Source organism: Colossoma macropomum, unplaced genomic scaffold (genome assembly GCF_904425465.1).
Source record: "Colossoma macropomum unplaced genomic scaffold, Colossoma_macropomum, whole genome shotgun sequence".
NCBI lineage: Eukaryota > Metazoa > Chordata > Actinopteri > Characiformes > Serrasalmidae > Colossoma > Colossoma macropomum.
The window spans coordinates 25,129,817-25,144,595 of record NW_023494798.1 but is presented as its reverse complement, the minus strand read 5'-3'; the positions used below and the strand labels follow the sequence as shown (position 1 = coordinate 25,144,595).

At 37.1% G+C, this 14,779-nt stretch overlaps 1 protein-coding gene across 1 annotated transcript in view; it reads left to right on the top strand.

The window, feature by feature from the left end:
• luzp2 (leucine zipper protein 2) overlaps positions 1-12,652 on the top strand; it is a 153,843-nt gene extending 141,191 nt beyond the window's left edge. The window contains exons 10-12 of the mRNA XM_036585401.1: positions 1,291-1,392; positions 8,549-8,620; positions 9,787-12,652. Of these exons, the coding sequence (XP_036441294.1) occupies positions 1,291-1,392; positions 8,549-8,620; positions 9,787-9,891 (279 nt within the window). The 3' untranslated portion in view covers positions 9,892-12,652. The remainder of the gene's footprint in view (positions 1-1,290; positions 1,393-8,548; positions 8,621-9,786) is intronic.
• Positions 12,653-14,779: the final 2,127 nt, after the last annotated feature.

Here is a 14,779-nt window from a genome sequence, read left to right as displayed (position 1 = left end):
GTGGATGTTCTGGAACAGCGTTTGTTATTTCACTTTCAACAATACGTTTTTAATGTTAATGTGGAAATGAAGTGATTCTGCAGAAGATAGATACCACTGACCTCTTTATTTGTAATACCTTTTTAATACTTTTGTTGTTTTGTTATTGGTATTTGTAGTTGTTTTATTCTTTTTTTATAAATCATGCAGGATTGCAGAAAAATGAAAATGTCAGATAGATAGATAGATAGATAGATAGATAGATAGATAGATAGATAGATAGATAGACAGATAGAACAGAGCTTTACTTACATGCCATTAACAGCAAAACAAGTGTAACTTTAACTCTTTAAATGAGTTCTCCAGGCTTCTGTTCCTCACTCCTACATTGCAGCCAGTTCCTGTGCAATTACTGAATAATAACCTTAAGATGTAATAAGCCTGGATTCCCAAAAGGTTAAAGGTTATTCTAATGGCAGTTTCAGTGTCCATTCTTTCCCCACCAGCCATTTTTTTTTTGTTTTTAGTTTTCACTCCTCCTCTAAAAGAGGCACAATATTATACCTCAAAATTGCAGTGCTTTGTAAAGGTATATGTGACTGTTTTAGGGTAATTTTTATGCATTTAAGAGATTCTGTTCCAGAGTTCCATGTTTTTTCATATATTTCTATATCTTAAAACACCTTTGCCTGCTTTCATATCTTAATTAAATAGTATATCTTTAGTTAATCAGCAGTTACATATTGAAATAGTGGTGCTTTCTAGATACTTATGCAGCTGTTGGAACACCTGCACCATGCACAGCTGTATGTAACTGTGTTCTGGCCATTTTTCATGCATTACAGATATTGTTCTCCATTGTTCTGGAATTACTTTCCATATAATATCATAATTATCTCATTAACAAATGATACATCTTTTGTTAATCAGTAGTTACATGTTGAAATAGTAATGCTTTCGAAAAGTGTGTATAGTTGTTCTGTCACTTTTATCTGCACAGCCATATATGACTGTGTTCTGGCGATTTTTTAATGTATTACAAAAATTATTTTCATCTCCAGCAATTTTTGTGCTATTTTTCAAGTTTTAGTCCACCCCTAAAAGAGGCACGTGCTTTCTGATTAACAGTGAACAGCCCAGTCTCAACACAACGCAATACCACTAAATGGAAAAGCGATGCTGACTTCTGACCTCTAGTTAAACACGGAAAGGCCAATAATAGTGCAATGCTCACATCCTCCCTCTTTCTTATTCACTCACAATATACCTGCACTGCATCACATCATATTTCTTTTTGTTCTTTCCTTTAAGGACATCCCAAAAGTTCCCAGAATCACAACAAGTAAATTGCCTGTGAACGTGGAGGTAATGAGGAGAGATGGTCCAGGAGTCAAGGACTGCCAGATGGTAAAGGTAAATCTTTACTGCTATTACACTCTAATGGCCCTTTACTGACCCTCTGGCCCAAATGGAGCAGCTAATATGTTCATTGAGTCTCATCGCATCTCTTGGCATCACAAACCATTAGCAACCCTGCTCTAAATGTCATTTCCCTTCCTTCTAAAGCAGAATTTGACCTACCTGAAGCTTTTACTCAGCAGTATACAGTGCTATATGGATGGTTTCCATAGATACATAAAAATATAATTAAATGTAGCCCATGAAAAAATGACATTTTTACAGTCAAGATGTCTTCTTTTTACCTTTGTTTTGCTCCACCATATGTGGATATGTACTAATAACACCTTTATATGCGTAGTTCAGTGAGATTTTATACATTGTTAATCATAATCTGGCATTATTACCTAGACTTTTCAAACATTTATTTAGTAATTATTTTCTAATCTTGCAAACAAATAATTACTTTTTTTTACACTTTTTTTTCACTTCCAAATCACTGTGCTTTCTAAAACACCACTTTAACAGCTGTATACGCTCAGCCATGAGTGACTATGTTATGGTATTTCTTTAATGTAATTTAGATATTTTTTCCATAGTTACATAGTTCATTAGTTATTATTCACAGTTTTCCATAGTTTTTTTTTTTTTTAACAAATGGCCTATCTTAAGTAAATCAGTAGTATATATATATATATATATATATATATATATGCACAATCCTGTTTCTACTGTGTTATGATATTTTTTCCTGTGGTTTAGAAATTATTATATTAGTTCTGGAATTATTATCCACAGTTTTCTATAGTTTCATTTTGTAAACAATTGTAAAAAAACATTTTAACCTTTATACACCTTGAAATCACAGTGCTGTCTAAAACTGCATGTAGGTTTTGAAACACCTAAATATGCACAGACATATGTATCTATGTTATGGTCTTTTTCATGCATTTAATAAATTATTTTCCATAGTTAGGGAACAATTATCTATAGTTTTCCATAGGCTAAATTATTTTGTAAACAAATTATACCTTGAAATAACAGTGCTTTCTAAAAGTGACATTACTTTCCATAGTTCTGGAAATATTTTTATATCTTAGATATCTTCACATTCTTTCATATCTTAATTAAATGGTATATTTTTAGTTAATTAGCAGTTACATATTGAAATACTGGCACTTTTTAAACATGCAGATAGCTGTTAGGACACATATGTTATGGTGATTTTTTCATGCATTACAGATATTGTTTTCCATTGTTCTGGAGCTATTTTCCATATATTTTTATAGCTTAATTACAAATAACACATCTTTCGTTTATCAGCAATTACGTTTTGAAATAGCAGTTCTTTTTTCAATTTTTTTATGTATTTTAGAAATGATCTTTGTATTTCTGCAGTTACTTTTCATATATTTTTATAGCTTCTATATGAAAAGGTCACTAACAGTGGTCTATCATTAGTTAATCAGCGACCACACTTTAACATCTAAAATGTATGTAGCCAAAACCTACACATGTATTTTAGAAATGATTTTCAGTAGTCCAGTAGAGGATCAGTGTCCGGAGTGTTACTGACTACAGAGCCAGAGGGAAGCGTGACAATTCTTTTCACATTTTTTTCCCATAATTCCCAAAAGGTATATCTTTAGTGAATCAGCACTCATAGTTTGAAATTGTGCTTTGTAAAAGTACACATAGTACACATCACTGCTGAGATGTTTGTGAGACAAACTTCTTTTAACACAACTTTTAGAAGTGCCTGCATGTTTGTGCAGGAGCAGATGATGGATGTTGGCTAAAAGCACCCTTATGCTGAACCTTTCTTAAAAAAGACGTTCGTCTCTAATGGATAGTCAAGCATGCTCGAGCTTTTTTTATGACCCTGATTCGTCATCATGTTGACAAATATCCTGCATATCAGGCTGACACAGTATGTGTGATTCCCTTGTTGGGAAGGATTTGAAACAAGACTGGGGAAGATGTTGGGAACCTGTAACAATGTGTCAAAGTACAGATAGCGAGAGAAGAGCAGAGAGGAGGACTGTAGCCCAGAGGAGATTAATCTCACTGACTACTGACATGTGGTTATCAACCATAGTGACAGGATTGTGTCTCTGTGTGCATGTGTGTGTACTCTTAAACGCGTGTCTATGTGAATGTGTGGGTGTGGGTGAAAAAGAGAGAGAGAGAGAGAGAGTAAGCAAGAAATAGTGAAACCAAGAAATAGAGGTAGAGAAAGACAGAAAGGGAAGGATGAGCATGTACTCTGTATAATCCAAACGACTCACCTTCAGCACGAGGAAGATCGCCCTGCGTGGATGACCTGTCATGAAGATTGCCTCTTAATGAAAAAGCGCCCATCCTGCTGATGTTATTGATGAAATCACTGTGGCACAAATACAGGGTGGAGACCTGTGACAGAGAAACAGGAGAGAGAGAGAGAGAGAGAGAGTAGAGAGAGAGAGAGAGAGAGAGAGAGAGGAGAAGGTGAGAAGAGAAGGTTAGAGGCCAAAAAAGAAAGAAGAAAGATTATGTGATAGAGGAAGAGAGAAAAAGAGCGACAGAAACAGAGAGGGCACAAAAAAGCACAGAGAAACCTAGAAAGAGCAAGAGAAAGAAAGGTAAAGAGAGAGCATAAAAGAGAAAGTGAGAGAGAGAAAAAACTGAAGCAGTGAGATAGCAAAAAAGATGGAGAAAGAACAAAGAGAGAAGGAGAAATAAAAAGAGCATAGAATAGAAAATGAGAAGAAGAGCACAAAAAAGAGAGTGAGAGAGCAACCAAGAAACAACAAGAGAAGAGAACAAGAAAGAGAAAGATAGCAAGTGAGAGAAAAGACAGAAGAGAATGAGAAAAAAGAGAGAGGGAACGAGAAGATGAGTGATAGATAGATAAAGAGACAAAAAAGAAAAAAAAGAGAGAAAGAGTTGGTATTTACATTTTCTCAGAATTTCATGATAATTGGACCAATAGAAATGGCAAAAATTACTTCAATAAAAATCTTGTTCCATTAACTTACATTATGGAAGATGTTTTTTGCTTCTCTTGTAAAGTTTCCTTTTTGGAGGTTTTGTTCTGACAGTTGAAAAATATTGTCTACTCAATATTATTATTATTAATATCATTACAACCCTATTTCTTAAGTTGGGACACTGTGCAAAATGTAAATAAAAACTGAATGCAATGATGTGCAAATCATTTAAGCTCTATATTTAATTGAAAATAGTACAAAGACAACATATGAAATGTCAAAACTGCAAAATTGTATTGTTTTTTTGAAAAATATATGTCCATTTTGAGTTTTTTTGCCAGTAACATGTTTCAAAAAAGTTGTGACATAGGCAACAAAAGACTGGTAAAGTGTATTGCTGAAAAACATCTCACAACTAATTAGGTTCTTTAGCAACAGATCAGTAACATGATTGGTTATAAAAAGAGCACCCAGAGAGAGTGAGCTTTAGGGAGTAAAGATGAGGAGGGGTTCACCACTCTGTGAAAGACTGAGTGGGCAAAAAGTGCAACAATTCAACATTTCTCAACATAAAATAGCAAAGAATTTGCAGATTTCATCATCTACAGTACACAATATTATTAAAAGATTCAGGGAATCCAGAGAAATCTATGTATGCAAGGGACAAGGCTGAAAACCAGTGTTGGCTGGCTGTGATCTTCGGGCCCTCAGGCAGCACTGCATCAAAAACAGACACAATTCCGTAGTGGAAATCACTGCATGGGCTCAGGAACACTTCTGAAAAACATTGTCTGTGACCACAGTTTCTCACTGCATCCACAAATGCAAGTTAAAACTCTACCATGCAAAGAAGAAACCATATATAAACAAGATCCAGAACCACCCCCACCTTCTCTGGGCCTGAGTTCATTTAAGATAGACTGAGGTGAAGTGAAAAAGTATCCTGTGGTCTGACGAAGCAAAATGTGAAATTCTTTTTGGAAATCATGGATGCTGCACTCTCCAGGCTAAAGAGAAGAGGGACTAACTAGCTTGTTATCAGTGAACAGTTCAAAAGGCAGTATCTGTGATGGTATGAGGGTGCATTAATGCACATGGCATGAGTGACTCGCACATTTGTGAAGGCACCATTAATGCTAAATTATATATAGAGTTTTTGGAGCAACATATGCTGCCATCCAGACAACGTCTTTTTCAGGGAAGGCCTTACTTATTTCTGCAAATGTTGGTAAACATGCCCCCATCCCAACTTTTTTGAAATGTGTTGCTGGCATCAAATCCAAAATGGACATATATTTTTCAAAAAAAGAATAACATTTCTTAGCTACAACATTTTATATGTTCTCTTTGTACTATGTTCAATTAAACATGTAGTGTAAGTGATCTGCACATCATTCTGTTTTTATTTACATTTGTCACAGCCTCCACATTCTTTTGGAAAGAAGGTTATATTTAATGCATCTTGTTGTATTTATTTTTCTGTTATTTAGGTATAAGTTTTGGCAGCATTGTACTTAATACAGCCTTTCCAATAAATCTACCCTGAGTTGAGATAAAGAGACAAAGAGAGACAGAAAGAAGGACAGAGAGTGAAAGAGCAACAAAGAGAAAGGAAGAATAATGAGTGACAGTAAGAGAGGGAGAAATAAAAAAAAGTGAGAGAGAGAGAAAGAGCGACATTTGTATGGCCTTTCCATCAGTGCTGCTTTATCATTTATGAACAGTGCTAAATTTAGCATCTTATTCACAGCCAGTTCGGACGAGAGGAGAGGAAAAACAAGTGAATTTTACATCCTGTTTACTATAGAGTCGAGGGAAGTGGACAAAATCAGTGAAGCAGTAAGAATTAGAGGAGAAAAGGTATACTGGGTCCTTGATATTTTTTTCCCTCTTGACTGTTTTACTGCCCGGGATATATTGTGCTTTATTTTTGGCAGCCACCAATCTTCAGTCTGTTCACTCACTCACTTTCTTCCAGCATCTTTGTTTGTGTGTATGCGAGTGTGCCTCTGTGTATGTGTGTCTGTGGGTGCTAGAAAAGGGCATATATTACATTCTCTCAACTTTAAACTTACACAAAGTACCTTAATCTCACTTGAGAGCATATTTTGCTCTAAATTGCGTGATTGAAATCTCTCCGGGTTGTTTCGGAACATGGAAATACATGCAGACGAAACATTTCCTTAAAATACGCCATCCCTTGAGCGATGTGATTAATCTGTTTATATGCAAAGCTGTATAATCACCGTAGCCCAGGCAGGGCTTTTGGGAAGTAAACAGCAAACAGCTATATTCAGCATTACGGATTCATTGCACCCTACATGGGTGTGCTCAAATAAACAGGAGCTGTGTTTTTAAAACACGCACACACAGACAAATGACTAATAATCATCTCAGCATTTTTCATGTATACTGTACGTACAGGAGCTGAGGTAAAGCTGCTTTGTCATAAGGGTTAGTTATTAAAAACTATACAAATAAGTAACAGCATTTAAAGTATACACTTGTCCTGATTCTTGTACCAAACAAAACACACTGATGTGCGTTGATTGACACCGATCAACAATGAGCTGCATGTTAATTAGAAGCATCTACCTTGTACCTGCATTCATTGGCCAGTTTATCAGGTTCACCTACCATTTGGGTATATGTTGTGGGCTTACTGAATGCAGTCCATCTGTTGTAGTACAGTTTGTTAGCCCCTCTCTACTCTGTCCATCAACAGAAAGGGACCACCAAAGGGCCGCTGCTGAGCAGATATCATTTGGATGGTGGACCATTCTCACCACAGCAGTGACACCAACGTGTGTCGCGCTGGTCTGAGCGGCACAGGGACAGCAGTGTTTCTGAACTCTAAGAATAGCCCGCTAACAAAAAATATCCAGCTATTAGTGTACCTGTGGTCAGGAACTGACCATTGATGAAAGGCAAGTGGATGACTAACGCAAATTGTGTACAACAGATGGGGCACAGTCTACAAGGTGCTGCCTGATACACTTATACTAGCACAAAACCCACTAACATGCCTCTACCATGTCAGTGTTTATTGTTCTGTGATGACTGATGGATGAGGGGATGTAAATTGAGTAGCAATATATATGCAACAGTCAGTAAGTACAGTATTATTATTATTATTAGTAGTAGTAGTAGTAGTAAGCAGAAGTCAGCAGGAATGTTTGAAATCATTGTTTGGGTATTTGCTACAGGAAGCTGGAAAAATATACAGGCCAGCAATTTTATGATTTTCTGTTTCATCGGGACCATAAAATGTGACATTTTTGCTGATACTCATGAATAAGTATGTACATTACATTACACTTTGCTGCTATAAGTGCCTTAATATGAGTGCACTGTCTGGGACACATTAACCCCTTAAAATCACTGGCTTAAAGCTTATTGTCCAGTAACTACAGGGACTTCAATGCAAACTGACTGAGCTATTCTTAGGTTATAGAAATGTGTAATAAAACTTTGGGCCCCAGTGCCAGGCCATGGCCATTTAAGGGGTCTATTTGGTGCAGGTTGTGTAGGTTCTTAAAACTTTAAAAGATTCTTCACTCTCACACTACCTATTTGCCAACATTATTCCATAAAAACCCATCCATTTAAAGGTTTTTTAAGTGGCTCTTCTACATCTTTGCTCCAGGGAACGCTTTTTCCATTTTTTTTTTAATAGTATTTATGTTGGCTTCTTGTTTTCAAGACAAAACAGTGGACATTTTTGAGGGGTTAAGAATGTGATTTATCACTAGCTAAGCTAACTACTCTAGCTGATGTTAGCTAATGTTAGAAACAATAGAGCAGTTGTTTCTCTGACAAGCAAGCATATTAGTACGTCAGGGAGAAACACTGAGGAGAAAAGATCTTGTCTAGAAGTTCATTAGCTCAGCTGAAGATGCAGCCTACTGATTTTTTAGCCTCCTAACACCAGTCCCATCACCAAAAAAGCCTTTTGTCAGAAATTGTATTTGTTTATTTACTTCTTTTTTTACCAATACATGTCCATTAACTCTTACAGACATGATAATATCACAAGCAGTTAGAAATCACATCCCTAATACAAAGTGCACACACGGTAGGTGTTCCTGATAAAATGGCCAGTTAGAGTAGGGACGAGGTAGCTGTACTTAATAAACTGGCAGCTTATGTGTATACACTTTCTTTTGCCCTTTCTTGATTGCGACGTGATTTTTGTTCTACAGGTTGGTGCAGAATGTTTCCAGAATCAGACTGAGAGAACATCTGTTGAGATATCAAAGACTGGCCACAACCAGGTGAGTGTCACACCATTAATCTTCATGCAGTACTGAATTTGTTGGCTAGTTTTACATGGAGAACATCCAGTTAAAAAAAATTAACTAGCTTTTAACTGCTGGTTATTTAAAGCCCTGTTTAAGCTGGATTCATTTTATCTGCGGAGGTAAATTCTGTGAATTTAATCCAGTATAAATCTATGACATCTGGAGTTTTTACAGTTTTACGGTAATAATTGTGGAGTGAATGGCATTCTGTAATGGGCTGGGAGCTCCCTCTGTGATAGCAGTCCGGTTCAAACTCAGTTCATGGAATTATAATTACTGTGTTGTTCTTGTTAATGAGTGTAGCATAATGATGACATAAACGTTCATGCAATGACCCTTTATTTCAGTCTGGTGTAGTTTGGGGAGATTATATAGATTTGTCAAATTTTGTTGAATCCGGTCAATTGAATCCAGCTGTCTAGAAGTCTAGAGTTGTTGTTGTTTTGCTATACTAACACAGTGTAATTATGCAATTACGTTTCTCATTACATAAGAAGTTACCTTCCACATTAAAAATAACATTCTATATTGACAGTTTCGAGTCTGCACTTCCTGTCTTTTGTCTGCTTGTTTCAATGTCATGGAATGATTAAAAAATAAAGAATATTTTTTTTCTTTCTGCAAAACAAGACCCAAACAAGGACTTTTCATCAATGTCGAATAATAATAAAACAGCTCCTCTTCCGCTTATGAACATAAATGTGGCATTCATTTAGAATCTGCATTTTTTGCTCAACCTTCTATGTGCAGAATCTCTCCGTTTATTTCAAAGAGGTATGAGTGAACATCAGTAGATGTCTATACTTTAACGAAATTCATATTAACACCCAGTATCATTCTTCTGTCCTGTTTGACCGAATGAAATGTCAGGACTTCCTCGGCTCAGAGCTGCCTCTATCATACTCCATTTGGTCCGATCAATATCTGGCCTCTGCAGTGACAGTTCTGTAGCTGTTGATGACAGGCTTATTTCAAAAAAAAAAAGTTCAAAATGAACAGACATCTCAGAAACAAGGAATAGCTGCTTCCCAGTGTGCGCTCATTTAATTTGACCTGTGTGCACTCTTTAAAGCTGTCTTTTGAAATCGCTCATATTTCATCTGCTTCTGTGCTGATGTCTCATTACTTCTACCCTGCAGCCCAGGAGCCCAGAGAGCAGTGGACATGGCAGCGCACGGACGCCAGCGGACAGTGGCAAGACGGAGGGAGCCCCAGAAAAAACACAAGTGGACAAACACAACTAAGAGACAATGAGCTAGCAGATTTTCTGCATGGTAGAGATGAAGTCAGATCAGTTTAAACCCCCCCTCTCTCTCACTCACAGAGCATATAAGCACACACACACACACACACACACACACACACACACACACACACACCCACACATAAAAGGAGTGTGCGCTGCAAAAAATAGTGCTTTGAATTGAATTGATTTAAATATATCAATTGGTTGTACATGAAATGAATGAAATATATAAAATCACATAATTGTCTTTCAGTTGACTTCTTTTGGCAACACTTGTGTTTATGTCATACATTTTGATCATACAGTACCGTGCAAAAGTCAGAGACCACCGTTTCATTTGATTTATTTTCTAGTCAAAACAGCCATTAAAGACCCAGGGAACCTAAATCTGTGTTTTCTTTCTAATCTAATCTGGTTAATCTTGCTCTTGCAGTCAAACAATAAAAATATACTAAGTATATCCTTTAAATAATATTCCAATGACCAATAAATGACATATGGAGATATATTTCACCATATATCTGTCCTCTTGTAAACTGGACAGTCCTAATCTTGGGTAATGGTGAGGAATGGTTACGGAAGCAATCACAAGGCTGGTGTCAACTGCCCCGCTCACACAAAACAGTTCCAGATTCAGAGAAGCTTAGCGATTCCTTTATCCATTCACTAACATTGTTCATTCGTCCTTTCCTTTATTCTGCGTTGCTTCGTCCACCCGTTTGTTTGCCTGCCCCTCCAACCATCTGCACATCTGTTCGTCCATGACCTTTTTGTCCAGTTACCATCACATAAAAGCTGGATAATGATTTAAATTCTATATGAGTGGCCGAGCATGCTAGGCGTGTTGGACAGAGAGCTGTCAATCAAGCTGCTCATTAGCCACGCTCGCACAGTTCTCAGCTAGGTCTGATTAGTGTTTTTTAAGCCGTGTTTTGTCATAGTTATATTGTTTATTCATGCTTTGCTATTTGTTTAATATAACTTTAAGTATATTATTCACAATTCAGCATCAGGAAAAAAGCTGCCATTGTTTTGGGAGACTTGCAGTCAGTTTTTCAAAGAAATCTGCAGGGATATTGTCACGACCAAGTAACCCCAATTACAGTCTTCTCAGCAATTACTTATCAGCCCATAAAAACTTACTTCACATTTCGGATGTCCAGTTTCCTTTTTCTCACTAATGGCTTCTTCACAGCCACACATCCTTTCAGATCCATAGCACTGAGTTGTCTTTTCACGGTGTGAAGATGGACAGAAACACCTGTGGATATTTTCAGATCTGAAGCAAGAGTGGAGCTTGATTTTCTCCTCTCTCTCAGAGATGAAAGCTGTAATGACTGTTTATCTGATGGTGACCATTTGATGATATTCCAGGTCTTGTATTTTTTAATAAATTTTTGAACAACAGGTTTTGGAAACTCTGGTTTATTCACTCATTTTCTTGTGAATTTCCACTTCCTTATGCAAGTGGATTATCTTATATTTAGTCTCCTCAAAAATGTCTCCTAGCCACTGTAGATACACAAGATTAAGAAGTTTCAAGGCAGCTAAGGTGTGTTTGGGTAGTTGCTTCTGTGAATGTTAGTGTTTCTTTGAACAGTGTCATAATGACACATAATGGAACATGATGTCCTTTGGGAACAGCTTTTGTTGAGAGGACACAGCTGTAACTGGTTGGTTTTAAAAATGTAAGGATGGAAAGGTTGAAGTGGCAGTAGGTGCACAAAGGTAAAGAGTGGACAAATTGCACTTAGTTGTTGAGGCGTTTGTGGAATTTTCTGTTGAATACATGTTTGCTGCTTTTTGAAAAAATGAAGAACTTGTACATAGCGGAGGTTTTGACTTGGTTTTGGTTTAGAAATGGTGTTCTCTGACTTTTGCAACCAAGGTACACATTTAAATTGATAAAATCTAAAGCACTGTTTTAAGCGCATTCAAACATAACACAACACACACACACACACACACACACACACACACACACACACACATACTTGCTGTATGTAACACTGCTATTGTAGAAAAGGAGTCCCCTACGTACAATTTTGAACTTTCTCGATGAATCCCACAGCATAGTACAATGGCATGCACTATAGACTTTTAGGGTTTGATTTTAAAAGGTTACAATGGTACTGGTCATTTCTTTTTTATAACTGTTACTTTCTTTGTTATCTGTTTTCAGTTTGATTCCAAAATTGAGGACACAAACTTTCTTTGATTTGTGATGTTTGTAGTTGAGAACACTTTCTGGACTGGCACCGTAAGGCCTGAGGCATATTCACAAAGCCCCTCAGTGCAGGAGTGGTGCTTCACGCTCAGTTTAGCCAGGTCAGTAAACGAAACAGAAAAAATAAAACAACACTTGGGTCACTTTTTGAATGCAGGCCCAGAAATCTGAATGCTAAAATGACTTGTTTAATTGAACTGGAACTCTTCTCGAAGAGCTAAAAGGTGAAGGTTTGGTTCCTTGTATGGTGTAGCAAAGGTTAATTTACTCTCCCTCCATAATTCTGAAGTATTAGTAACTGGAGTTGGCTGGCCAACTTTTACCATTGAATATTTTGAAAGCTTTCGGTGCCAGAGTTAAAGAGAAAAACCCGACTCACAGTGAGTCGTCTCCCTGAGAATGATGTGCCATGCACTGAGTACTTAATCTACTGCTACATGTCTCAGTTTCTCTACCTTCTTGTGTCCTTTCAATAAACCGTGATTTTCGCTAAATGTGTGAAGAATAAATGGTTATTTGTGGAGAAAAAAAAAGAATGAGCCTCATCACTGTTCCTGCATGTCCTTGTATCCCCCCTTTTGTTCAAACTACCCCTTCTTTCATTAGCAGCTTTGGTGACTGTGGGGAATTCATTATGCAGATGTTACAGCACAATGTCAATTACCCAAATCTCTTCATAGCAAACGGCATCAGCGGGGAACCTTGTCATAATGCTCCGAGCAGGTTGCTTTCGCTCCTTTTTGTCAACATTCGACTTCAGTTGAGCTGAAGTTTTGAAGTTTTTCCTTCAAAAAGCTTCAAGGTAGCTTTGCTGGAGATGCCTTAATGAGACAATGGGAGAGTGGATGAAAATAATGAGTAGCTGTTCCAAAACTTCACACTGTGGCTCTGACCTGATGTTACATACACATTTATGGTCTGGAGTAAATGTAGAAATAGCGCTAATGAAGAAAGTTCTGACTTTCTCTGTCAGTAAGTGACAGCATTCTGCCTAAAGAGCCATTCCCTTGCGAAAACAATGCTCTGACACTTGTGTCAAACCAAAACACAGTAATTGCAGATCATTTGCACCTATACTTTGCCGATATATCTGAGACTTCTTTAAAGTGTCAACACGGAGGAGATTTTCTTCAGGAATCACTGATAAATAGCTGTAATAAAGGAAATGTGGACTGAAGTACCCATCAGCATTTTCTCTGATCTACTGCTCTCTCACCTAATAACCCTCTCACATCGCCGCTCGTGGAGCCAAGGCTGCGAGAGACAAAGTCGTTCTGCAGTTTGGGAGCAGCCAATTTACCTGAAGCCTCTCTGCCTCCCAACATATTGCGAAAATAAGTGGTAGCCTTAACTTGAAACCACACTTTCTTGGAAATCTCATGAATAAAAATGAGGTGTGATCAAAAACTTATTAATGTCAGACTCTCTAAAAAACCCTCGTGGAGATGCACAGTATGCATGATTTAATTTACACTGGAAGAGAGGTTGATGTGTCACAAACTTTTTTTAAGTCAAGTGTTTCTCCCTTGCACCCTACGCGCTCCGAACAGGGCATTAATTTTGCATCGGGGTAATTACTCAAGTCTTTTGTACTCAAAGTGTACAGCGTTGATTAACATTGTTGATGGTGATTAAAAGGCTCCGTGACCCACTTAGACAGCCTGCACAAATAGTACACACTCTAGTGCTGTGCAGAAAAAACCCTTAACATTCATGATTCAGTAGTAGCTTAGACTGCAAAAATGCATGGAGTATTAAACTGTAAAACCGGTAAAAGTCTGCTGCTCTGTTGGCTCATGCATGGAATAGATGAAGGTGAGAAAAAAGCACTCTGTAGAGCTTAGAGTCAGGCACATGCACAGATGGACCCCAGGGGTTTACCTGCCTGTCTTTTGGCTTTCATACTGTACAAGTCCCCTCCTGGTTGGCATGTATAATATTCGTGTGTTACATGGTGCCCACCATTGTTCAAGATCCATTTCATGAGGTGAGGCTTACCAGCCATCTGAATACTGCTTTTAACATGCCCTAAGAAGACATTTTTTCTTAAAATGCAATGATAAAATGTCAAAACTCAACAGAAATATATTTGTCAATTTGTGTCCACTCACATCTTACTGTATTTCATTAGCAATGCTAATGAAGCCTTATCTCCACCCATACTTGGGCAGAACTATCTAGAATATCCAAATATTTCTTTTCTTTTGTACAAATGACAGCTTTCATACAAATGCTGCATGTTTTCTGAGGTCTCACTAGGTATTGTGATTTCAAGGCCCATTCTTAAAACCATTTATCACTACATTCAGAACCAAAAATGTCAACTTTCTAGAATACCTACATCTGTGAAATCTTACATTTTGATTCCTTAACATAATCTAAATGACATTTCAGAGGGATTTTCTAATATACTGCTCACAGCTGGATTTTTGCTAGATTTTGTGCTACAAAATGACCTCAAACAGGTTGTATAATAACAGTTCATAGTGCTTCTTGATTAAACAATAAACAATGTGATTTCAGTGATCTGTAAAATTCGTACTCTTGAGCTTGTCTTTACAATGAAACAAACATTTTAATTCTACTGTAATTGATTATTTTGTATTATTTTTTTGTAAATTATGCACATTATGCCTCATTTGCATATCTAAATGTATTT